Here is a 25,722-nt window from a genome sequence, read left to right as displayed (position 1 = left end):
GTCCCTTTGTGTGTCGACTGCTGCGTGCTTTCCGGTGAGTAAATTGATATGTTTCACTCCAATCCCTCCCGCTACCCTCCACCGCCACAATGAAGTCGCCAAACAAAAACCGCAATGAATTCAATGGGCGTAGTCAGAATCTTAATCAAGGGGCATACAACAATTTTGATTGCCAACATTGTGACAGGACTCTATAAGGTTCAGGACTTTAAAATCTTACTCTTATAAAGGACGATTCATAGCCTTCGTTGGCTTCTAAACATAGAACTGTCTAAATGATTAACAAAGACTTGCGAGAAAACTCTAAAGGATGCTTGCTTGTGGACATAATTACTTCACCTATGATATAGAAAAAAATTATGATTTCAGCTACGAATCCAACCGGCAATACTTAACTATAGAACTTCAAATTTGAATTTGATGATAAATGAAGTCTTTAGGATGTCTTTTCATATAAAGAATATTTGTATTTAATTTGAAATCAAGTAAATTGGATTTGGTTTAGGCATTTAGGCATTCTGTTCGGATCTAAGTGGCGAGTCAATTAAAGGCCCGATTGGGGCCGATTCTAGACAAGTTTTATACTTTTGCCAGGATCAATTGCTTATCCCATTAAGTGGATTTTGATTATCTTCGATGATCCATGCCCCTTTGAAAGCCTGTGTGTGTGAGTGATGACTGTGCCACGTCCATGTGGAGATTGTCGCCATGAATGGCTGGCTAATTTTGTAGAGCAACGGGAGTGCGTTCGTTTTTAACAATATTAATATGCAAAAAAAAAAAAAAGAGAAGAAGAAGAAAAAACAGAAAAATAATAATAAATGAAGCAAGTAAGTCGACTCGTCGACTCGGGTATACCATACACCAGGTGAAACAAATTTTTTTAAATTTCGAAAACCAAATGTACATATGTATGTCTATTAAATTGTTTTTACATGTTTCATAGTATGTGCTATCTCGCTCACTCTACGAACACACGAGCACTCTAGCGCCGCTACTAGCCAACGGCCAATTCTGGCCTTGTGGACCGCGTAGTAAAATACGTTCATACGCATATTTTGCATGTTTCTAGTCCGATTTCAATAAAATTTGGTAGTTTTGTAGAAATAGATAAGATTAATTAGTCTGCCGAATTTGAATGCGATAGTCAAAAAACTACAGGAGAAAATCGGTTTTTTCTTAATTATGAAGGCGGGAGTGGGCGTGGCAAAATTTGAAAATATATATACTCTGCGCGAATACTAAGCCAGTATACATACTAAATTTGGTGACTTTAGCTTTGTTTGTTTTTGATAAAATCAGTTTTGTTTGATTTGCGGGGGCGGAAGTGGGCGTGGCAAAATTTTTAAGTAGCCAGTTTCTGCGCGTCTATTAAACTAGTCTGCACACCAAATTTGATGTCGGTAGCTGTCATAGTTTTTAAGAAAATCAGTTTTATGTAAATTCCGGGGGCGGAAGGGGGCGTGGCAAAAAGTTTAAACAATTAGTTTCTGCGCGCCAACTAAACGAGTATATAAACCAAATTTGATGTCTCTAGCTGTTATACTTTTTAAGAAAAACAGTTTTATGTGATTCCTGGGGGCGTAAGGGGGCGTGGCCGAAATTCCAATTAACTCTGAACATGTGCATACTACACGAGTATACATACCAAATTTGGTGGCTCTAGCTCTTATAGTCTCCGAGATCTGCGTGTTCATACGGACGGACGGACGGACGGACGGACGGACGGACGGACGGACGGACGGACGGACGGACGGACGGACGGACGGACGGACGGACGGACAGACGGACATGGCTAGATCGACTCGGCTATTCATCCTGATCAAGAATATATATACTTTATAGGGTCGGAGAAGCTTCCTTCTGCCTGTTACATACATTTTGGCGACTTTAATATACCATTTCACCCTATGGGTGTATGGTATAAAAATAAAAAATAAAGGAGAAAAATAACAAATGAACGAAAGAATACGCCTGAAACAGAAGCAAGCGGTGGAGTTCTCATAAAGAAATGAAAGCAAACAAATTTCATTGTAGGCGAGAGCGTGACACATAGCAAGCAGTCCCTTTGTCTAGCAGTCTGTCTGGCAGTCAGTCAGTCAGCCACTCGGTTGGTTCTTCTTTTCACTACCCTTCATTTCTTCGTTTCTTTTATCCTCGTCCTGGTCTTCTTGTGTATGTATGTATGTGCCATTCGAAATTGGATTTGCTTACACCGCAGGCGGCGGATTTTCAGTTATAGTACCACGGCGCGTATGGGTAATATGATTATTATACGCTGCATGACACTTTTTCCCTTGTCCCTTGTTTTCTCTTGTCTCTCTTGTGTTCCTTTACGCATATTTCTGTGGGGGTGCAGTAAAGATGAATTTATATGATTTGAATAATAATTGAATTAGAAAATCATGTAAAAAAAAAAATAACTATGACTGAGAGAGAGTCAGATACGTATACGCAATATTTTATACAATCGCTTTTGAAGAATTGTATGCATATCTTTTTCGTTTTCGACTAATACCTTCAAGACTTGCCGGAATTTCGCAATTAAAGATAATCATCATTGCTATCCTTTAGCGATTTGCTAAATTAAGCAAACGTAGTAGCCTCGCCACCTAACCTCATGCGCCATTTTGCATGTCAAGAAGGGGCAACGTTAAGGCTAAAGTGTCTTTGTCAAGTGATAGAAAGTGCAGCCGTGCACAGTGGTTTGAATTCGCTCAATAAATGCCATACACTTTAAGCATAGATCGGCCACAATTAGATAGCAACTTACCAAATAGCCACAAAGACTTGATAACCAATCTAAATGCTTCGTTATAGCTCTTTGTAGATCTGAGGAAAAGCTATTAAATCAGTATACGATCGTGAATACAGTGGTTTTAATGCGTAGAAAAGGACTTAATTTGGTTTTAATTGTCAGTCTCATAATAGTTTAAGTTTAATTATGGTAAATATATATTTCTAAACTTGAATGTTCTTTAGGTTTTCTTGAGATATTTTGGTCAGTGTACTGCTAACATTTTCCCTATAATGCGAACGACATTTGTCGCCTTCAAATGGTTAACAAGTTTCTGCAAACATCGACAGACAGACATCATTACTTACTGCCGTTGCCGTTGTCGTTGTCATCTCCACTTCGTTGAGTACTTGAGACCTATTTGTCCCCTACCTCCCTATTATCCAGGGTACTCCATTCTGGCAATGTGTGTGTGTAACCCACTCCATGCCACGCCATTCACGTAATCATGTGAATCCGTTTAAACTGTCGAAGTGTATTGTGCGTCATTATTCTCTTTCGTGCCATTAGACTTGAATAGTTTTTCCATACCAAAAATAGAGAAAAAAAAACCATATATATATATATATCTAGGGAAGAAAAACGAAAAGAACTGACGGCGAACGCAAATCGCAGCGCATCGCCTTATCATCATCATTTGTTGCTAGTGCAACGACTGCGGCCATGAGTAAAAGTGTGTGTGTGTGTGTGTGTGTGGGGGGTGTATATTAGTGTGAGTTCACTGCATTTGCTCATTTTCCAGTTTTTTCCTCTTTTAAGTCAGAAGTTCCACTTCTTTACTGTGATAATGACAAGCAAATGCACTTTCACTTAAGTACTCAACGATTTTTCATTCCTGATCATTATAATTCACTAACAACTCTAAAATATCTAAATATTCGATTTCAATCAGTTGTAATAAACGGTTTTTGTCTTTTTAAAGTCTAAAGAAGCTTTTTCCAGTAAGTATTTTTCTTGAATTGATGCGTGAATACATTAAAATACCAATTATAAATATAATATCCCATAAAAAGAAACAGTTAAGTAGGCAGAAATACTCAAGTATAAGTATAAGAAGTTAAACGAACTACTTTTCTGTGAGCCTGTGAGTAATTATCAATTTTAATATCTTAATTTTACCTAGAAAATTTAAAGTTATTTGGTTAGATTTTTTCTCACATCTTAACACTCTTTAGATTAAAGTTAATTCAGTTAATTCCGGCCACAGTTGAGCCGTTAGGCATTAGCATTACTTTTTCATTATTGCATTGAAAAAAACTTTGAAAACACAATGCTAATGAAAATTTCTCATTATCTGTTGCATTGAAAATGAAAAGTAATGAAAAATATTCGTTTGGCATTGAATATTTCATTAGCAATTTAATTATACAATTTTTAAATAGGAAAATTTAAAGAAAACTTACGATGGATTAACAAAAAATTAAGAAATTTAACAAACTGAACAATTTTTTTAAAAATTAGGAAAAATTAAGAAAATATTAGGAATAATTAACAAAATATTAATAAATTTTTTTATTCATTTCCATTTTTTCTTAATTTTTTTAATTATTGTTAATTTTCATTATTTTTTTTAATTATTCTTAATTTTTCCAATTTTTAAAAAATTTTTTTCCTAATTATTGTTAATTTTTCATTAATTTTTTTAATTTTTGTCTTAATTTTTCTTATTTTTTGCTATTTTTTCTTAATTTTTTAAATTATTCTTAATTTTTCCTAATTTTAATTAATTTTTTCTTAATTTTTTTTAAATTATTCTTAATTTTTTGAATTTTTCCCCAATTTTTGTTAATTTTTTGTTAATTTTTTTAATTTTTTCTAATTTTTTTATTTTTTTTTTAATTTCTATAAGTTTTTTATATTTTTTCCTAATTATTGTTAATTTTTTGTTATATTTTCGTTAATTTTTTAAATTTTTCTTAATTTGTTTTTATTTTTTCCTAATTTTTAGAATTTTTGTTAATTTAAAAAAATTAATTTTTTATAAAAGTAATGCATTAGGAATGACTTCAATGAGCAAATAAAAACATTTAATTACATATTGGATATTGTTAATTAAAATTAGAATAATATTTAAAAAATTAATGCAATCATTTGAAAATTATAATTTACTCACCTGATGACCTCCAACAGTTCGACCTCACTGAGCAATGCAACTCCAACTACTGATGCGTCCCCCCTCAGTTGCAGCCTCTTATATAGGCCCAGCGATGGCAAAACGCGAGAGAAGTGCTCTCCCACTGAACTGCACTGTCACTCCCACACTTAGTTGCTGATCGGGAGAACAACTCTCGCTCACTCACTCGGCCTCTCGCTGGCGTTAGCTAAGTGTGCGTGCATTTGAGCGGGCGTCAGTGTCTGTGTATGTGTGTGTTGTGTGGGTGGTGACAGAGCGCGAGAGCAAGTGATCAATTCTCTCAAAGCCTGGCTTTCGTTGGGAGTATGAAAGAAGCTCAACTCACACATACACTATACTCATATGCATGCACACTAAGCTAACGTCAGCGAGAGGGCGACTCCACATGTAAGTGAGCGTGTGTTGTTCTCCCGATCAGCATGTAAGTGTGCGAGGGACACAGCAGTTCTGTGGGAGAGCATTTCTCTCCCTCTTTGCCGTCGGTGGGCCTATAAAAGAAGCTGCAACTGAAAGGGGACGCATTAGTAGTTGGAGTTGCGTTGCTCAGTGAGGTCAAACTCTTGAAGGTCATCAGGTGAGTAAATTATAATTTTTACTGTTATAAAAATCTGCGCAACAGCATGTCGCGGGATTGCATTATTAAATAAACATTTTCAAATCAATAATTAAAATTTGCTTTTTAAAAAATGGAAAAAGATAAGGAAAAATTACAAATTCAAAAAATTTGAAAATTAAAGTGAAAAAATAAAAATTAAAAAAATGAACATGAAAGAATAAAAATTAATATTTTGTTGATTTTTCTAAAGTTTTAGTTAGTTTTTTATTACTTTTTATTTTCAATTTAACGGCTAGCATTAGAATTGATTTTTTTATGCTAATTAAAATAAGGAAAAGGTAAGGCTAATGCTTAACGGTACAATTCTGATTCCGACTGAGTGGTCTGTTCATTGGCTTGGCTTAATAAATTCAATTTTTATTTCTGTTTTATTTTTGTTTTGACATATAATTGTGGCCAATTTGGTTTAATTGTTTTTATTAAGAGTTCGTTGGCCAGCAAAAACAAAACCAAAAACAACACACAATAGCAACAACAATTGTCCATAAATAAATCACTTAACAAATTTTATTCAGCTTCGATTCTTGTTGCAATCGAAAATTGCATTTTAAATGAAACACATACACACACACACACACACACACAAATTGAAAATTGCCATAACACAATAAGAATCAGTGTGTTTTTTATATATGTATGTATTTATATATATATATATGAGATTGTATAATTGAGGGCAAGCGTCTCATTATAAAGATCAATGGCAAAAATATGCCTACAGAAAAACACATTTTGAATGTAAATTGTTGCACATTTTATATTGACAAACAAACAAATTGTTGGAGTATTGAAGAAATCGGTTCAAATACAATCCAAGCGCCCATATGAACCTATTTGAACCGATTTCGTCTCCTTTTGTGCCTCGGTATATAATGCTCTGCCAAGTTGTAACATCTCCTGTACTTTGTATTAGTAAGTAGTAATTGTAATGTGTAAATGGCTTAGCCTTCTATGCCAGACCGATTGCCAATGTATCAAATGGGGTTTAGTGGGTTCTTCAATAAGCAGCAGGAGTAGGAATGTGTTCGGGAGTCGTCTTTTTCTCTCCATTACCCTTCTTTGATGTGTAAGCATATCTTGCAATGATATCCGTGTCAAAATCGTCTTAAAGCACTCCGCATGAGGAGTATTAACAAGAATTGATAACAAATTAACTGGAGTAATAACAAATCTGCAAGACAATAAGACAAACATTCCAAACAGAACATGTCCGCAGAGATCCTTCGAGTTCAACTTACCCATTTATAAGTTATCAGAGTATTTTGTGTACGTGTGTAGGAGAATCGTATGAGAATCCTAAATCTCGGGGATCATCGAGGTAACAGCTGTTGTAGGGGACTGCAGCACACAGGAATTGTGTTAAAAATGTGTCTGAAACATTTGTTCGAGCAACCAGTGTCGAATTTGTTTATAAATTTGTGTACTTTTCTAGTTATCAGAGTATTTTGTGTACGTGTGTAGGAGAATCCTATGAGGATCCACCATCCTTCTTCGATGTGTAAGCATATCTTGCAATGATATACGTGTGTAGGAGAATCCTATGAGGATCCACTATCCTTCTTCGATGTGTAAGCATATCTTGCAATGATATACGTGTGTAGGAGAATCCTATGAGGATCCATTATCCTTCTTCGATGTGTAAACATATCTTGCAATGATATCTGTGTTAAAATCGTCTCAAAGCACTCCGCATGAGGAGTATTAACAAGAATTGATAACAAATTAACTGGAGTAATAACAAATCTGCAAGACAATAAGACAAACATTCCAAACAGAACATGTCCGCAGAGATCCTTCGAGTTCAACTTACCCATTTATAACAAGTTATCAGAGTATTTTGTGTACGTGTGTAGGAGAATCGTATGAGAATCTCTAAATCTCGGGGATCATCGAGGTAACAGCTGTTGTAGGGGACTGCAGCACGACAGGAATTGTGTTAAAAATGTGTCTGAAACATTTGTTCGAGCAACCAGTGTCGAATTTGTTTATAAATTTGTGTACTTTTCTTTTTCTAATTGGCCAAATGTGTAATTTTGTTTATTTGTTTTTTTCATGTTTTTGTTTTTATTTTTTGTAAACTGTAAGAACACTTGAAAATTTAGATGTTTTCTCCACGACTGAATGAAATACAATGAACTAAGCATTGGCTCTAGCCAGGGATATGAAAAAAACGTTTGACATTTGTAATTTCCATGCCTACTAGATTTGGTAAATTTATATTTGGATTTGCTAAGCCTACTATTATTGGAATATTGGAATGGAATGGAAATATTTGGAATTTGATGTTTAGCTTTAAAAACATGCATTCTTATTATGTATCTTGTTTCCACACAGCCCCATCTACTGTGGTTAGCTGCTTTAACATTTTCCCAATTATTCTATCGACGCAATTCGATTGTCAATTTCAATTAATCAATGAAAATACCAAAATCAATTCTAGCAAACGAATGGAAATGGAAATAGAAGTGACAAGTTTGGCCAATTAAAGTAAATCACTGAAAAGAAGAGTTCTAAAAGGAGCCCAGGAACAAGCTTAAGAGTCTCCCTGGACAGATGCCAGTTGCCATGATGGAGGATGCCTAGAAATCTACTTAAAGTCGGATTATGTTGCGAATAAAAACATTTGTGACCTAGATCTTTATTTAATACCAATACGCAAACAGATTCGTTTTATAATTTATCTAAAGACAGAAAAGAAAACGCGCGGAGAAAAACTCATCACAATATCCATCGAACAGTCATCCTTTTATTGCTTATCCTGCTTCTTTTTCAGTGGATCATCTTTGTGGGGGTCAGTTTGCTTGCTTAGTTTCTGTTTGAACTCTTGATCCAAGCGCTCCTTGGCCCGAAATACTTTGGATTGCAGATAGAACGAGCCACCGGTTAATTTACAGTTCACATTAAACAAATGCTTATAATTATTTTCAATTTGATCGCGATCCTCCATATTTGAGACATTCAGTATCTGTTGGGCTTCACATAGGGTCATGCCTTTGATGGGCAGATCGTTCGGATTTATGTATGGGCCGTTGACGGCTCGAAGATACCGGGCTGCCTCTTCGGAGGCTTCAATCTCCTGGCGCACAGCCTTCACGAAGGCTCTACCCACCGATTGGGTGGCATATAACAGAATGCGTGCTAAATGTTTGGCCATAATAAAAAAGAAAACTTTTCCCTTTTTCTCTTTTTTGCCACAAACTAAATATGCGAATTTTGGTGTTATTTGTTTATTTTGGTTTTTTGTATTGTGTATACCAAAAAACTTGTTAAAAATTTATTCCGTAGATGTGGAAATATGTGTGAAAAACGAGAGGAACAAAACGAAATGTTCATTTGTTTGTGTGTGTGTGTGTGTGTGTGTGTGACTGACTGATAAAATTTGATAATTTAAGATTTGAGTCAAACTGGAAAGGGCTTTGAGTTTGTTTGAGCTTCCATCATTTGGTTGAGGTAGAGGGCTTGAATTGGTTTAGTAGATTCAAAGTTAATATTATGCATTTGGCCCTCTTAGAAAATTGTTGAAATTATCTACATACATACATACATTTACATATATATTCAAGTGTTTAGAATATTTCAAATTTGAATGCAGACCCAAAGCGAGAATCATTCGGCCCAAGCAAGGAGCTTGCTGAGGGAACGGTGGCAGGGTATTCAAGGGATGAAACTTCACATCCTCTGGCTGTGATTTTCAGCATCCGCATCCGTAATGTGTGAAGCTCATAAACAAATTATGCGCAAATTGTCAGACTTCCGGTGCGGAGTCGAGTCGATTGGATGGGGGCTGGTGATACAAGCTGACCCAGCTGGAGCTTGTTATTTGGTTGCATTTTGCAGCTGACATTCCTGGGGCACGCACACACACACACACACACACACACACACGAGTACACCATGGCATCTGTGGCAACTAAATGTGATATGACATTAACATAATTACAATGATGACCTGTTGCCAAGGCTATGCCCAATGCCAGAGGGAGAGAATTTGGTAAATTATCTCTTTTCTGGTTACAGTTTTCTCTCTCAAGGCACAAGAATTTAAAAATTTGGAGTTTTCCTTTTTTTCGGTCTTCGGTGTTTTTTGCAGTTAAAATTCACAAACTGTAATTGATCGCATTTGCGTTTGTCGTTTGATTTTATTGTCGTATGCGTGAACGGTGGTTGTCAACCGGACATCCCAGAACCCATCCAAAGAAAGGATGAGTGAGTGAAGGATTGAGGGGGGTGGACGGACATAAGCACCACCCAGTTTTCAATTCAATGAAGCCGCAGTTGATGTTGTTGCCTCCAGCTTGGTCCATTCATTATGCAAACACCTCTACATGGGCTATCTAAACGTGGCTGGGGCCTAGACCATCTAACGGCCAACAGTCACACCCACACTCAGCAAACTCCTCCACATCCGAAACTTAAACCTACAGTGCCACTTTTAACCCACCCATCACACTGACTCTACATTTTTGCGATTAGTTGCCATTTAAACTGATGTTACCGTCCGATTCCGATTCGTTTCGTTTACGTCTATCCGTCCATTCGTCCATTCGTCCATCCTCTCTGTCTGACTGTCTGTCTCTATGTCTGTCTCAGTCCGGCTGACCTGGCCGCTATAGCATTTTGATTTCCGCACTGCATCCGGCATTTTTAATCCTCCGGGACTGCCGGAGTCCAGAGTCCGTAGTCTTCTGCACACACGCACACTGAAAGAATAAAAAGAAAGCCCATGCATATCTTACTCAAACTGGTCACTGGGTAATTATGACTTCAGCCTCGAAGGAGAGCCTGATTAAGCCGACACTTTAGTTTCGTCTTGTTTTTATGATTTTTCTAATTGAACTCTGATTTTAGGCAAGTGTAGCATTGGCCACTAAAATCGAGAATGCTGGAGTATGGGATACAGATAGACTGTTGGTGGGCAGGGGGCTGGGAATAGTTCACTATTTACCACACTTGGACGTGGGATCTGAACAGAGCTGAACGTGAATGTATGTCGACGACGCTTGGTTGATGTATGGCGGCCATGGCGCTGAAAATGGTCAGGCCTAGTGTCGCATTCATTGCCATTCATTGTGCTAACCCCGCCCACCGCCCCCTTTCCACTAGAGCGAAAAAAAAAAACACCAACCATTCACGTTGGGCTCCACACGCTAATGTTTTTCTTGTTGTTCTTGTTGTTGTTGTTGTTGCTTGTGGCTAACATGCAAGCTTAGGATTTGGAAAACAATTTCACTGTTAGTGGAATGTCAACGTCAATTCACATCCTGGCCCTGGATAGAATCTGAAATTTAAGCGCAATACCACGCGCACATTCACTAATTAGTGATGTGCAATAATCGTGCCTGGAAAAACGTTTTACCAGTTGGCCAGCTAGCTGCTCCCAACAACTAAGTTAATCAACTCTACTATACACACACACACACGCACACACGATGTATTTTGCCTGCAGAAATGCAAAAATTGTAATTGTGTCCTTTCATTTGGAAATACTGTATAGGGTAATAACACGTATACGCAAGGTGTTGCAGCTAAGCTGATACTATTGAGCCTTAACTTAAAGGTGATCATAACTATTATTTTACTGAGAGCACCAACACACACACACACAAATAAAAAACCAACAGACGATACGAGTTGCACATTTTATATTGACAAACAAACAAATTGTTGGAGTATTGAAGAAATCGGTTCAAATACAATCCAAGCGCCCATATGAACCTATTTGAACCGATTTCGTCTCCTTTTGTGCCTCGGTATATAATGCTCTGCCAAGTTGTAACATCTCCTGTACTTTGTATTAGTAAGTAGTAATTGTAATGTGTAAATGGCTTAGCCTTCTATGCCAGACCGATTGCCAATGTATCAAATGGGGTTTAGTGGGTTCTTCAATAAGCAGCAGGAGTAGGAATGTGTTCGGGAGTCGTCTTTTTCTCTCCATTATCCTTCTTCGATGTGTAAGCATATCTTGCAATGATATCCGTGTCAAAATCGTCTTAAAGCACTCCGCATGAGGAGTATTAACAAGAATTGATAACAAATTAACTGGAGCAATAACAAATCTGCAAGACAAAAGGACAAACATTCCAAACAGAATATGTCCGCAGAGATCCTTCGAGTTCAACTTACCCATTTATAACAAGTTATCAGAGTATTTTGTGTACGTGTGTAGGAGAATCGTATGAGAATCCTAAATCTCGGGGATCATCGAGGTAACAGCTGTTGTAGGGGACTGCAGCACACAGGAATTGTGTTAAAAATGTGTCTGAAACATTTGTTCGAGCAACCAGTGTCGAATTTGTTTATAAATTTGTGTACTTTTCTTTTTCTAATTGGCCAAATGTGTAATTTTGTTTTGTAGGAGAATCCTATGAGGATCCACTATCCTTCTTCGATGTGTAAACATATCTTGCAATGATATCTGTGTTAAAATCGTCTCAAAGCACTCCGCATGAGGAGTATTAACAAGTATTGATAACAAATTAACTGGAGTAATAACAAATCTGCAAGACAATAAGACAAACATTCCAAACAGAACATGTCCGCAGAGATCCTTCGAGTTGAACTTACCCATTTATAACAAGTTATCAGAGTATTTTGTGTACGTGTGTAGGAGAATCGTATGAGAATCCTAAATCTCGGGGATCATCGAGGTAACAGCTGTTGTAGGGGACTGCAGCACACAGGAATTGTGTTAAAAATGTGTCTGAAACATTTGTTCGAGCAACCAGTGTCGAATTTGTTTATAAATTTGTGTACTTTTCTTTTTCTAATTGGCCAAATGTGTAATTTTGTTTATTTGTTTTTTTCATGTTTTTGTTTTTATTTTTTGTAAACTGTAAGAACACTTGAAAATTTAGATGTTTTCTCCACGACTGAATGAAATACAATGAACTAAGCATTGGCTCTAGCCAGGGATATGAAAAAAACGTTTGACATTTGTAATTTCCATGCCTACTAGATTTATTGAATGTGAATTTGGATTTGCTAAGCCTACTATTATTTGAAAGACTTGAATCTGGAAATAGTAAGGGGATTCTCGGAAGGTTTGCTCACTCAATTAAAGTCGTGAGTTTTTAAAGTAATCGTGGCGGGAAGTATCGTTATACACTGAAAGATATATAATAGAGTGTAGATTTGGTAGGCTCCCACTGAGCCACCGAATGCATGCATGTGTAGGGAATGCTTATATTCGTCTATCTGTCCAGTTGTGAGGGAAATATAGAAGGATTGATGGAAGTGGGCAATAAAGGTCATTTAATATTGGACTTTATTCGTTCGATCATATGTATTAAGCAACATTTTGTCTTTCAGAAGAAGTTTGCCAGTTCATTTTTCTTTTCCGTCGACTCTTGGCAACGGCATGAGCGAGAGACTTTTGTGTATGAATAAACGGGAAGGTAGATGGCCGTGGGGGCATGGCATCAGAGTCTGAGTAAATTGGTGTCAAATGTGCCTGCCAGTGTGTGTGAGTGGTGTATACGTTTCGTATACATCTGCCAATATGGTTGCATTAAATTGACCAGAAAAACAGCAAGCGAATCGCAATAGCCTAATTGAAATTTCATGTTGTGAAATAAGTGAACAACAAGGCGGCCAAAGAAGTGTTTGAGGCGGTGGGGCCGGGTCGGGGCGGTAAGTGTGTAAAGGATGATTGGTGTTCTGTAATTGGCAAATGTGCAGATTAAGCGGATGTTGAGCTCACAAGAATACAAAATCAAACCATTTTTACAGTTCAATTTTTAAAGCAAAAGCTACATCACAATAGCTTTGACATATCTTTCGGTTTCTTGATTTAAGTTTTTTTGAAATTTTCTGAATCTCAATAGGCCTTGAATGCCTGGAAAAGTTGATGTACCAAATACTTCCCCCTCAGACTTTCACAATTTTCCTAGCTTTCGCTTTGTACACATATTTTCCACACATTTTCTATCGGTAGTTCTCGTGTGAGGAATAAAAAATTTAAAGATTCAAAACAGTAAATAGAAATCCCAAATATAATTTTGAAATGGAAAGCAATCGACGTCGTCGTCAGGATCGCCTAGCGGCAGGAGCTGGCACTGGCATGAGTATTGCGAATGGTAAGTAGCGGTTTATGTATCATGATGGTTATGCTAATGACCTGATCCCGGTACTGGTAAGTTTAGGAGGCGGTGATGCCGATAATGATGCAGAAATCAGGCGCCAAATGGAAGTATTCCTAATGCGTATGGACGGTGGTTTCGGTGAAGTGGATGGCGATGAAGACGAAGAAGGGATGTACGACCTATACAACGGGATGGACATTGTCGACTACTTTGATTTGGATGAGCTGGAAATGGAACAGGACTCGGAACCGATGTCACAAGATGCGGATGACATTTCAACTGGTCAGGTGTCGACTGTGGAGCATGAACCGAATGAGTATATACGCTTTTGTACTCGTCTTACCTTCAGTACTCTGCTGTATCCATATGAGTATGCTCGTATTTTGATTCAATTGGGACACGAACCGATGCCTAGCCAGGTCTACCAAATATGGAAACTCAAGCCGTTTGTCTTGCTGCCTGGCGTCCACAAGTATGTGGAGTATATCAAGCGTTGTGATGGTTTTGCTGGACTATATCGCGGCGTGGTGCCACGTATACTGGGAACCACAGTTGGCTTCTTGTTTTCCGATGTCTTGGTTAAATTGCTGCGCATACGACCCTACAATAGCGGCCCAAAAGAATTAAATCATCCATTTCGTGAGTATGTCTGGGATCTCTTTAGAGACAGCATTCGCTTGGCCACCGCATCGGTGTTGTCGTATCCATTCCATCTGGTCATGGTGCGTCAGGCAGCTCAGTTCGTGGGTCGAGAGAAAATCTTTGAGACTTTGCAAAGCAGCGTCAAACATATCTTTGAGCAGAATGGCATCATGGGATTCTACGCCGGATTTGTGCCCAAGCTGGTTGCCGAGATGACTGTTCTGGTGGTGACAAGCACAGCTACGCACATTTTTTTTCGCTCTGGACGCGATGGAGACTATTATATGTCGGCAGTTGTCCAGATGGTGACCACTTTGGCAACATATCCCTTGGAGGTGGCTAGCTCGTGCATGGCATGCACTGGAACTCCCTTGGCAGTTGGTGGTCCTCCACTAATGCCGACCTATATCGATTGGATTGATTGTCTGTCCGATTTGTACACTCGCGGGGAACACACTAGAGGAATTCATTTATTTTGGCGCACGGTTCCTCGTTTCCAAATTTCGACTGGTTTATTAGATGGAGCGACGTATGTACGGGTCCCTTAAGCTTTTTTTTTTTTTTTTTTGTTTCTGGTACACTGAAATGGTCACGGTATTATAAGATGTTGTGTTTGCCGATAGACCTTCAAATAAATTATACTTGATGCTCAGATACGTATATCGTATCTTTAGCCATGAATACATGGATACATAGTTTGTGTAGTGATTTTAATTTAACTTGGTGGGGGGGGAGGGGGTGGTTAAGGTAAAAAGAATACAATGATATATTTGTGTGCTCTCCATAATCTAGTGTAATTCCTTCTATTTTCAGTCGGCAGATAGATTAAACTAAAAATCTGCATGGAGGAAAAGGAAAACTAACATGCACAAGATTTCATTTCTTCTGCTTCTTGTGGGCACACAACGTAACTGGCAGCTGTACGTAATGAAAATATCAAAAATCTAAATGTGCCAACAGCTGTCCAAAGGACGAAGGACACACCCCAGACGAAAGAGGCAGGCAGAAAGTTGGGCGTGACTCGAGACGCAATTCAGTTTTGCTTCATTTAAATGCTAGACATTGGTGTTTGTGTGTGTGTGTGTATGTGTGTGTAGGGTATCAAAATGATGTCTACACTCTTTATGCTTGGCCTGATAAACTTGTTGCCCATTGCTGCTTAATTTCACATCAAAAGAGATTCGATTTTTTCCAGGATATTCATGTTGTCGCATATGCTCAGTAAATGTCAACATACTAATCTCTTTTGAGTTCCATTTGGCATTGTGTTGACCCTCTTCTGGTCAGGTTCATTTAGGCCAGAGAAATCAAAAGTCAAAACCTTCTGCCGTCTTGCCGTCCACCAACAACAACAACAAACTGAAATAAACGTTACAGAACTAGTGTAGTTATTATATGTATTGTGTGTAGGTGTGTGGAGTTAGACAGAGACAGACAACTTTGAGAATGACTTTGCAAAGTGAGTGTGTGTGTGTTTGTGTATGTGTGTTGCCACAAAAATCCAGAGTGAGAAGTAAAGGCATATCGTCTTAATAACCCATCCCCCCCCTCCCAAAAAAAAAAAAAAAACGCAATCAGCCTCTCTGGTAGAGTGAGCAGACATTGTCAACCAACAAGAAATACATTCTTGTGACATTCACGCATGCCTGCACTACATACACACATGCATACAAACATATACATATATATACATGCATGTGTGTGTATGAATCTGTTGTTACTGTCGTCTAGGAAAATGCAATTAGTCTAACGATGCAACACAATTTTGTCTTTAACTACACAAGGATGAGCACATGGCCAGATGGATGGAGGAAGCGCTGTGAATGTTGTTGCATGCGGTATGTGGCATGTGGCATGATTCATGTGGTGGCTAATGCGTTTGATTGACAGATTGTTTGAATAGAGTTTCTTTGCAAGTTCATTAAAATAAAGTCCATACAAGTTGCATTTCATATACCTTACACACACACACACACACACACAGCAAGCAACCAGTTCTTTGTTGTTGTTTATTGCCCCTACTTAGCCGGATATTCTGTGTGAACAATATTAATTATTTATTTATTTAAGGTGGTAAGGTGTGTAAGGCATTATTAAATGACACTGAATCGCCGGCTCTAGATATTTGGTCTGGTCTGCTCGGCTAGAGGGGTTTTAACTAATTATATTAAATTTACAAATTATTGTTAATTATAAATGATTATTGAAAATCAGCAATATCAAAATTTAGTTAGAGTAAATGAGATATGCATAATTATGCAATCTGTATACATATATACAATTATTGTTGTAAATATTTTGTTTCTGTCATAATTAACAACTGCAAACCACTTAATGTAAGGGGTAGATGATAATGATTCCTGACATATTCTTCTTCATTAATATTAATGAGCATGTGGGGCATTCCAATGGCCATGCAATGGGTGACAATGTTAAAAAAAAAAATGCTAAAGAAATCATAGCGAAAAATTATATTTAATCATTAAAATGAATCAGAAAATATCTTCATACAATCAACTAATGTTGGTCTATAAGAAATGAGAAGAGAAGACAATTAGTGATTTGTCCCCAATAAGTATGCTATATTATGTTGCAGGTGCTGGTAAAACGATTCAGTATGGGAGCCCAAAAAAGTATGCTATTATTTTGGACAGCATTTAGGTGAAATCAAGATGAAAAGCCAAAATCAGAACAGAATTTCCCTTTTTTCGTTTTGTTTCTTTTTTTGTTTTTATTATTTCACCATTTTTTTTTGTTGTTTTCTTTTTGTGGAAAAGGTAGCAACAACAAAAACAAAAACAACAAGAATGAACATATTTTGCGTATACGCCGCATGGGCTTCCGACTTCCGACAACATGGCGGCGGTTTCAATTTTATAACGTTAAACCAATTAACAGGTTTTACAACCCATCCAAAAAATTACACTCTCACGCACACAAGAGCCCACACACACTTACATGGACACTGACACTCACAGACAGACACACACATACACACACACATACTCAGATGCTGTATGAAGGTGTTAATAGGCGTCATTTGCGATGGGAACAATGTTTGTTTGTATGTATCGATAAATTTGTATACATATATGCATATGGGATATATATTTTATGGGTTGTGTAATTAACAGGCAACAACTACAACAACAACAACAACAACAACAACACAACCAATAACAAGAATATTATGATCTGGGACAGGTTAATGAGGCATCCATTGATTATGCATATGAGTTTTGCGGTTTAAGTGTGATGACCCAAAACACACACGCCTATGAAATTAAATGAAATCAACCAAAATTATGAACAATTATGGGATTTACATTGGAACATTGGTTTTACCTCCCACAATAAGAGTAATAGAGACTGGCAGAGAGAGAGAGAGAGAGAGAGAGAGAGAGAGAGCGAGAGCGAGAGAGAGACTGAATTAAAGTGGCTTAAAGACAGTTGCTTGGACACCAGCTCAGGCAGACGCAGCCAGGTGTAAATTACCTACTGTCTCCCTTTCTTCCTTCCTGCCACCAACAAATTCGGAGTTTGCCATTTCCCTACAGCACCAAGTAGAGAAAAAGGAGGACGATGAAGATGATACTGACAATTCCTTTAGCCATTCCTGAGCCTACCAACCACCTGACTTATGTCATCTCTCCCCAGTGCCAGTGCCTGTGCCTCTCCTCTTTGTCGTAAATGTAATGCCAACAATTACGCAGCTGAATATTTTATGAGCCAAGCAGATTAATATGAATATTTTATTATCATTTTAGATTTCTTATTTCGTTCTCCTTTCGTTTTTGTTTTTTTTTTTGTCTTCCTTTCTCTTTTTTTTTGGGCTTAAAGAAGACCCAGCTAAGACCCGAAGTCAAAGTCAAGTCAACAAGCATGGCCAGAAATATGCTTTATGTGGATTTTCGTTTTACAAAAAGTCAGTGAAAGGGAGAATTTAGGAAAAAGTTTAAATGGGCTATGACTATTTACTTTACAGTTTGTTTTGGAATTGAAAATCTCCCTATTCCAATAAATCAAAATTGTATTTTTTAACTGATTTTCTAAACGACATATTTAAACTTATATAAATGTCATATATATGAAAAAATGATAGATAGAGTATCCAAGATTTGGTGGCCAGCAAATATTTAAATTTCATTTTCAACTTTTTCTTCTTCTTCATGTTATTGTTGTTGGCACAATTTTTGGTGTGTTTTTTTGCACCTTAGCAGAGGAAAATGTTTGTGCCACCCAACCAAAGGACCAAATAAAATAAAAAATAACAAAAAAAAAAGAACAGAAATCCATGAATGGCAGTCCGAGGAGACGAAGAGAAACGGCGAGAGAGAGTGAGAGAGTGAGAGGGGGTTTGAAGGGGCGGCCAAAAAGAAAATGTGGTGAGAACGGAATTTATGACCACGAGCCTTCAAAGGGCCAAGCTGCCTAAATGTTTTTTGCCATTGCCATTGCTTGGCACTGCACTCACTCCGCCCCCCGCCCCCCTTTCCCCCGCCACAGCTTTGCCACTCTCCGCATTTCTCCGTGCCGTCGCCCTCTTCAAGTGTCCCACTCTGACTACTGGAGGGCTGGCTGGATGGCAAATAAAAACGGGCCAAAACAAATTGCAGCACACAGAAAACTCAGCACTGAGTACGCAGAATGCTGAACGCAAAAAGCAGAACCCAGAGAGCCAAGTCAAAAAGCCACTTGGAAAAGTGTAAAAATTTTCATTTTTTCATTTGTTGCGTTTAAAATTTCATGCGCTGCCAGGGCAATTACCAGAGCCTAACTATAGTATCCTATATATGTACATGTATACCATGTAGCCAAATAATATCGTCATCATGTATAAATTCGCTTTAAGCGAACCCTTGGCCACACCCCAGACACGTCGAGACAGCTTGTTTTCGTTCGGTCGGATCGGACCAGGTCGGGTCGAACTGGGCTGGCCTGAGGGTTGAGAGGCGTCTCTGATTTATGCAGGCCATAAAATAGCCTGGCGTGAAAGGCAACAGCAGCCGCACCACCAACAACAAAATGCAATAATATCGAAACGAAAAAGTGCATCCAAAGCTGGATCAGCTAAACCACCAGCATCAACTTGAAGACTGGAAACTAGCTTAATGGCTTACACTCCTGTCAAATCATCCAACATTGCCCTAGTCGAGTATTTGTTCAGAGAAACAAATGAGTCATTAAAAAATGCACAAGAATTACGCATTTTCAATGCAATTTTGATGTCCCCGGGAGAATGCATTCTCCTTGGCTTAGGCTTTGGAATTTTTTTGCTCTCATTATAAATTTGATTTGCAGTCATAGGAGGCAAAGCAACAGGCAGCAGGATAAAGGTAAAGGCCAGGTATTTTCATTCTTTTTCTCCTATTCACGTTCTCTGCCTGACTGCACTTCAATCAAAATCAAATATTACACCCGGACTATCTGCTTTTTTTCTTCTTAGAGTTATGACTATGACTATGGCCCGTTGCCAGGATACACATCACACATCACACACACACAGACATGCATATGTATGTATGGATTTTGTAGTTGCCATTGGCTTTTGTTGTGTGGCTGGCAGATCCCAGAGATGGTCATGGCCATGGGCTACGGGAGCGGCTTGATTACGCACGTTTATTACTGACTGCAGCCAATGGATGCCTCCGAGCTCAGCAATACCATCAGCATGGAGTAGACGAAGAAGAGAAGGTATGGTATGGAAGATGCATCAGGCATCAGGCATCAGCCAGCTGGCAGCAAGCACCAAGCAGATGCTGGGATTCATCAATATGCGATGTGTGCACTGCAAATGTACAACATGATTACTTGCAAATCACGTGATTGTGATTGGAATTATTCCACATACATATACACAGACACACACACATACAGAAGGCAGGCAGACAATTTGACAGATATACAGATAGAAAACTGGAATAACTTGTTATCCAGTTTAGATCAGGACTATCCTTAATCCAATCTAATCTGGGTTGCTACAGAGAAAGCGAAAAGAAATTAAGCGAACTTATCTGAAATATATCCTTGTCAATTTACATCCTTGCGAACAAAGCTATAAAAGAATACCTCTCAATTTATTGCAGTTAATTAAAGATTCTAAAATGGGCTTTCTCTTCTTTTCCACAATAGTTGAAATCATTCATTAACATTACTCAAGAAGTTTATAAAAAGCCCAAGAAAATCTGTCCTCATTTTGACCATCTTAGATTCGTCTAAGATTCGGCTTCTATCTCTTACCCCTTACAAGGATAGATAGAGATATTTGTTTTCCTTTTTTTGTTTGCCCATTACAATGACTTGTAAATTATTTATCAATTGATATTCAAATGGATCTTTCTAAGCCATTAATATTATCATCATCATCATTGTCATTATTGTCGTCAATTCATCAATATGTATTATTTAAAATATTTTTATTTCTAATTAAAATTTGAAGTGGCCGCGTCGACTGTTCATGAATATTAATTTGGTTTTAAGGCCACACACACACACACACATACACATGGCAGGCAACAATAGCAACAAAAATGCAGACTAAACGTGAATTACAACTAAATATTTATAACTCATTTTCACACACACACACACACACACACACACTTCTACATAAATAATAGAAAAAGTGCCAACACACACACACAAACACACACACAGAGAGAAATAAATAGTTTTTGGCATACAAATAGAAATGGATTTTTGGTCGTTGTCCTTCTGGTTTGCCGTCGCGTGAAAATACACAAAATTAACTTGTATTTAAAATTTAATTAAAACTTTTGCTGTTATTTACATGTCCAGGCTGGTAACGCCTCCCTTTCAGCTGCCACTGCCTCCCCCCACTCCGACCTCCTTGAGTGTGTGTGTGTGTGTTATGCTGGGTGGAGGCGTGGCTTGGCTCGGCAGCAGGCGACATTGTTGCCAAAAAACTCGAGCATTAAATTAAATCATTTTGTATTACATTTTACCCCGTTTTACCCAGCAACCTCAACTGAGTTTAATTGAAATATCGCGAACAATTTTTGGTTTATCGCATCAAAAAATGCCAACAACAACAATAACAATAACAACAACAACAACATTCAGCTATAATAATAATAACAACAATGCCAGCAACGACGACGGCAACATCAATGGAAATGGCTAACTGGTTGTTGCGGTTTTGGCATTTAGCATAATTAGTCCTTTCGACCGCATTTCGTATAATGCGGTTAAAGGCCTCATCCTACGGTCTCTCTCTCTCTCTCTCGGATCCCTTTCTTCTATTCCCTTTTAATAGCAATCGCTTACGATCGACATTTTAGTATAAGAACAAACAGCAAACAAATAATGTCAACTTTGAAGATACCCTGTAACATATGAGACATACATACGATCATCCATTAGGACACGGGATATGGATGGCTTGTTTGTAAGAATTTTATATATATCCTACTCATACTAACTCAAATTTTGTATTAGAAGTAACCACAAATAAGATTTGCTAAGGATTTAAGGTTTCTAGGGAACGTTCCTTCAGTTCGTTTAGCTTTAAAGGATATTAGTTATTATCTAATACTCACTTTATTATCTCTTAAATATGTATATATTGTATTTCATTCAAGTTTTTTTCTTAACTGACTTATGGGTGGGCTATTCCATAGGCATACAAAACAACTCAATCGGGTTAAAAGGCAATGTGGAAGACATAAATTATCCAAAGTCATAACCTGATAAATCTATCTTAGATAGTTTTTAGAAGACCATCTAAGATGGGGTTTGATAGGAGCTTAGTTTTCAGACGTAGTACGACTTGATAGTCCGAGTCTCGTCGAACGCTTTCGTCACGGATCTTAGCAAATCTCACAGAGCTCATACCTTAAAAAAAATATATACAAAGATGTGTAGTAATACTTTTTGTGGCTTATTTTGTTATCCTTTTTCCTTTTTTTTGCTAGATTTGGTTCATTTTTTTTTCTATGCTAATGAACAGATGCCGACCAATTCAATGGCAGTAATGGCAAACTTCAGGCTAACCACTCAACTGACCGCTTGTGCCACCCACCAATACCAATACCAATACCATCCTCATCATCATCATCATCATCATCATCATGATGATGAGCCATCGTGAGCATTGACCACCAGGCTAACCGACATTGCTTCTCATTTGCTCGCTGAGCGCAATTTTCAATTTATGGTAAATTAATTTGTAATTAATTTTGGGCTACGAAATGAAACGAAACGTAACGAAATAAATTCGTGTTGTCGGATTGCCATATTGCAATGGATACCCCCCATGGGGTGGGCAGAGCTGAGTTTTGGTGGGCGTGGTTGGTGGCGGATGATGGAGGACAATAATAATAACAATAAAAGCAATTCGACGTATACGAATTTTTATTTGGTATTTTTATTTCTATTTTACGCTAGTTTAGTTTCAATTGCGTTCAATTAAACATGCGGCCTCCCACTAAAAGTTTCGGTCCCCCTTACCATTAACCTGCCACCCCTCCCCCCTTCTCTATTTACTTCAATTTCCGATTCAACATCAACTTTTACATCTACAATCCGCATAAAATATATAAAGTGGAGTAGACAGGACGAAGAGTAGTCCTGCGTGCTGCACGCATTTCCCTTTTCACTCTTTTCCTCTCGCCCTCTCTCACTCTCTCTCTCTGTCTCTCTCTTTGATTGAAAGTTGTTGCCGTTTTTGTTTTTCTTTTTTTTTTTTTCGGAAATTGAAATTGCATATTTAAACAGTGCCCACTGTGGCAGAGCTAGGTGTGTGTGTGTGTGTGTGTGTCTCTGTGGATGTGCGTGTGTAAGGCTCGCACTTTTGTGACCCACTGTGCCGACATCGTGAAATTGAAACATGAAACGGAAATAAACTGTTTGCAGGTTGGCACATGTCTCTAAGCACAATGCTTTTGCTTTCATAATTCTTGTAATACATATTCATAATCTTATTGCACCGCCCCCCCCCCCCCCACTCTTTCCCACCCCAGGGTAATCCTCACCAAACAGAAACACAATTCTGCTGATTAGTTGGCACATTTCAAATTCCATTTGTCGGCTCTTTGGCTCTAACAAAAAAACACAAAGTAGCAAGCCGGATATTGAATGTGGGAATTTGGCTTTATTTAAATGACACGTTGTTGTTGTTGTTGTTACTGTTGTTGTTAGCCAGTTTGAATTTGAATTTGGTTTTTGATCCTTCCAAATATTAGTTACCAGAATTTCTATGCTCTAAGTTCTCACGGACATTTGGATATTTAAAGGTTAAAAAAGACTGAAATATCTGGAACTCTGGTCAGTTGGTTATGCCTTTTAGATGTCCAGCAGGTGGTAGGGCGAGGACAACTGCTCCAACCAATGTTTTACCAAGTGGCCCGTCAAATCTAATCTTATTTATATTGGGAGACTTTTCATTACTTTTTATACCATACACACCCATAGGGTGAAATTCTTGATCAGCATCAACAGCCGAGTTGATCTACCCATGTTCGTCTGTTCGTCTGTTTCTACACCTAGATCTCGAAGACTGTAAAAGCTAGAATCACCAAATTTGGTATGTAGACTTGTGTAGTATGTAAAGTGATCAAGTTTATTTCAAATTTTCGCCACGCCCCTTTCCGCCCCCGCAATTTTAAAAAGGCGTTTATCTCAAAAACTATTTAAGCTGGAGACACCATATTTGGTATATATATTTGCTTAGTAAATTCGCACATTATGTATGTGTTAAGATTTTGCCACGCCCCTTTTCTCCTGGAATTTGTCACTTTGTCCAATGAAATTTGTTACACTTAAATTTGATGCTAATATCCAGCAAAATACCAAATTTGATGAAAATCAGACAAAAAATAGTCGAGTTATGCATATAAACGTTTTTCCATAAGGACGGAGTTGGCCGTTGGCTGTTGGCGGCGCTAGTGTGCTCATATATTTGGTCTACTAAGTCGGCGAGACGACTTACTTACTTCATTAGAAACTTTACTTACCTCATCCCTTTTGGACAAATTTATCAAATTTTTCAAAGACTTGAGTGTGTGTTTTTTTTTTTTTTTTTTTTTGTTTTTCAATCTTTAGTTGTTTGTTTTGGTTTCTTTTTTTTTTTTTTTTTTTTAATTTTTGCATTTTTTGGTTTTGTTCATTTATTCTTTTTTTTTTTCTTGTTGTTTTTTTTTTTCTCATTTGCTATTTTCAATTGTAATTTGTTGCACTATGCTTAGTAATTGTTGTTTCTTTTTATATATATATATAGTTACACACATACATATACATGTATATAAGTTTTTAATATTTATATATATATATAGTTTTTGTATTTTGTTGTTGTTTTTGCTTTATATTTATATATGTATGGCAACACAATAGTAACTTACAGTCGTAGCAAGTGTTTCCATATCAAGGAAAATATTTCTTTACGCTTTTCTCTATACAAATAGATAATGTCCTACAGGCTTTCCATTGTTTAACATAATTGCACGGAAAACACAATCTCAACATAGTCGTATATTACAAACCCAAAACATAGTGTATATATAAGTATATGTATGTATATTATGCTAAGCCCTACCATCATATTAACTATATAATACTTTGCTTTTCTCAACAATTTTTTGGATTTTTCTCTTTGTTTTTTGTTTTAGTGTTTGGACTTAATTCAAAAGTTTTTTCACACAAAAAAAAAAAAAAAAAATTATGGGGAAAAAAAATTTGTTTCTTTGGTAGTTTTTATTATAAATTAATCTTATGCTTGCATTATCTATAAGATTAGTTAGTTCGTTTCGAGTTTTGTATACGCCATTGGTTAATACATATATATATATATATATATATGTATATATGTATCTAAAGTATATATGTATTTATATATAGTATGTGGTGTGTGTGTGTGTGTGTGTGTGTATGGGAGATTTTTTGTTTCTTTGTTTGTTTGTTTACTGGCTGGGAAACTTGTACCTTCTTCTACTTTGTTTTGTCCGCCCCTATCATAGATATATACTACTCTGTGTATGTGTGTGTGTAAGTGTCAATGTGAATATCCTTGCAGCTGGTGTCATTACAGAACTCCATTCAATTCTTGGCTAAATTTCAAGTTCTCAATACTGTCCTCAAGACAATAAGATCGGAATGTTGGCTAAGTGGTCAATTACTCAATTTCTGGCGATTTCAGTAATGCACTTTTACAATCAAGCTAATCCTTTGAGAACAACTGTAGTTAAATTTTCTTAAAATCTTCTATAAGACATATAACTTTAATGAAATGAAGATGAGAATTTCACTTCTGACTTGAATGTTAAGTCATGTGTTTGTGGTAGGCCAAATACAGGACCGGACTTACTACAGGACCTTATTTATTTACGACGTAAAGGTTATGTGGTTAAATCTTAGAATGGAATATACTAGTTCCATCAGAACTCTTGCTATATCCTTTCTTTGGTTTTAGAGAGGATTCAACCTATTCGAGAGATTG

The 25,722-nt window shown here is 37.3% G+C and overlaps 2 protein-coding genes and 2 long non-coding RNA genes across 4 annotated transcripts; 1 reads left to right on the top strand and 3 right to left on the bottom strand.

Annotated features, from left to right (window-relative positions):
* Positions 1–6,286: 6,286 nt before the first annotated feature.
* On the bottom strand, positions 6,287–7,686 carry LOC137586871 (uncharacterized). Its single transcript, XR_011033826.1, has 3 exons — positions 7,358–7,686; positions 6,786–7,290; positions 6,287–6,718 (listed from the first exon to the last, which is right to left on the bottom strand). It is a non-coding gene; the product is annotated as an uncharacterized lncRNA (long non-coding RNA).
* A 483-nt stretch (positions 7,687–8,169) lies between these two features.
* LOC137587127 (mitochondrial import inner membrane translocase subunit tim16-B) lies at positions 8,170–8,928 on the bottom strand. Its single transcript, XM_068303390.1, has one exon. It carries the CDS (start codon positions 8,699–8,701, stop codon positions 8,294–8,296), a length of 408 nt encoding a protein of 135 aa, XP_068159491.1. The 5' UTR covers positions 8,702–8,928; the 3' UTR covers positions 8,170–8,293.
* A 2,244-nt stretch (positions 8,929–11,172) lies between these two features.
* On the bottom strand, positions 11,173–12,436 carry LOC137586826 (uncharacterized). Its single transcript, XR_011033825.1, has 3 exons — positions 12,112–12,436; positions 11,671–12,044; positions 11,173–11,603 (listed from the first exon to the last, which is right to left on the bottom strand). It is a non-coding gene; the product is annotated as an uncharacterized lncRNA (long non-coding RNA).
* Positions 12,437–13,439: 1,003 nt separating this feature from the next.
* Positions 13,440–14,959, top strand: LOC137586968 (mitochondrial carrier homolog 2). The gene is made up of 2 exons (XM_068303182.1): positions 13,440–13,622; positions 13,689–14,959. The coding sequence occupies exons 1-2, from the start codon at positions 13,550–13,552 to the stop codon at positions 14,816–14,818; spliced, it is 1,203 nt and encodes a 400-aa protein (XP_068159283.1). The 5' UTR covers positions 13,440–13,549; the 3' UTR covers positions 14,819–14,959.
* Positions 14,960–25,722: the final 10,763 nt, after the last annotated feature.

This window comes from Drosophila tropicalis, unplaced genomic scaffold, assembly GCF_018151085.1.
Source record: "Drosophila tropicalis isolate 14030-0801.00 unplaced genomic scaffold, ASM1815108v1 contig_158, whole genome shotgun sequence".
NCBI classification, from domain to species: domain Eukaryota; kingdom Metazoa; phylum Arthropoda; class Insecta; order Diptera; family Drosophilidae; genus Drosophila; species Drosophila tropicalis.
This window is presented reverse-complemented; position numbering and strand designations above follow the sequence as displayed.

Bases quoted from the DNA above. Each gene is read 5' to 3' on its own strand.
- LOC137587127 (XM_068303390.1), bottom strand. From the start codon at position 8,701: ATGGCCAAACATTTAGCACGCATTCTGTTATATGCCACCCAATCGGTG.
- LOC137586968 (XM_068303182.1), top strand. From the start codon at position 13,550: ATGGAAAGCAATCGACGTCGTCGTCAGGATCGCCTAGCGGCAGGAGCT. The intron at 13,623-13,688 runs GTAAGTAGCGGT...TGGTAAGTTTAG, and splicing joins TGGCATGAGTATTGCGAATG to GAGGCGGTGATGCCGATAAT.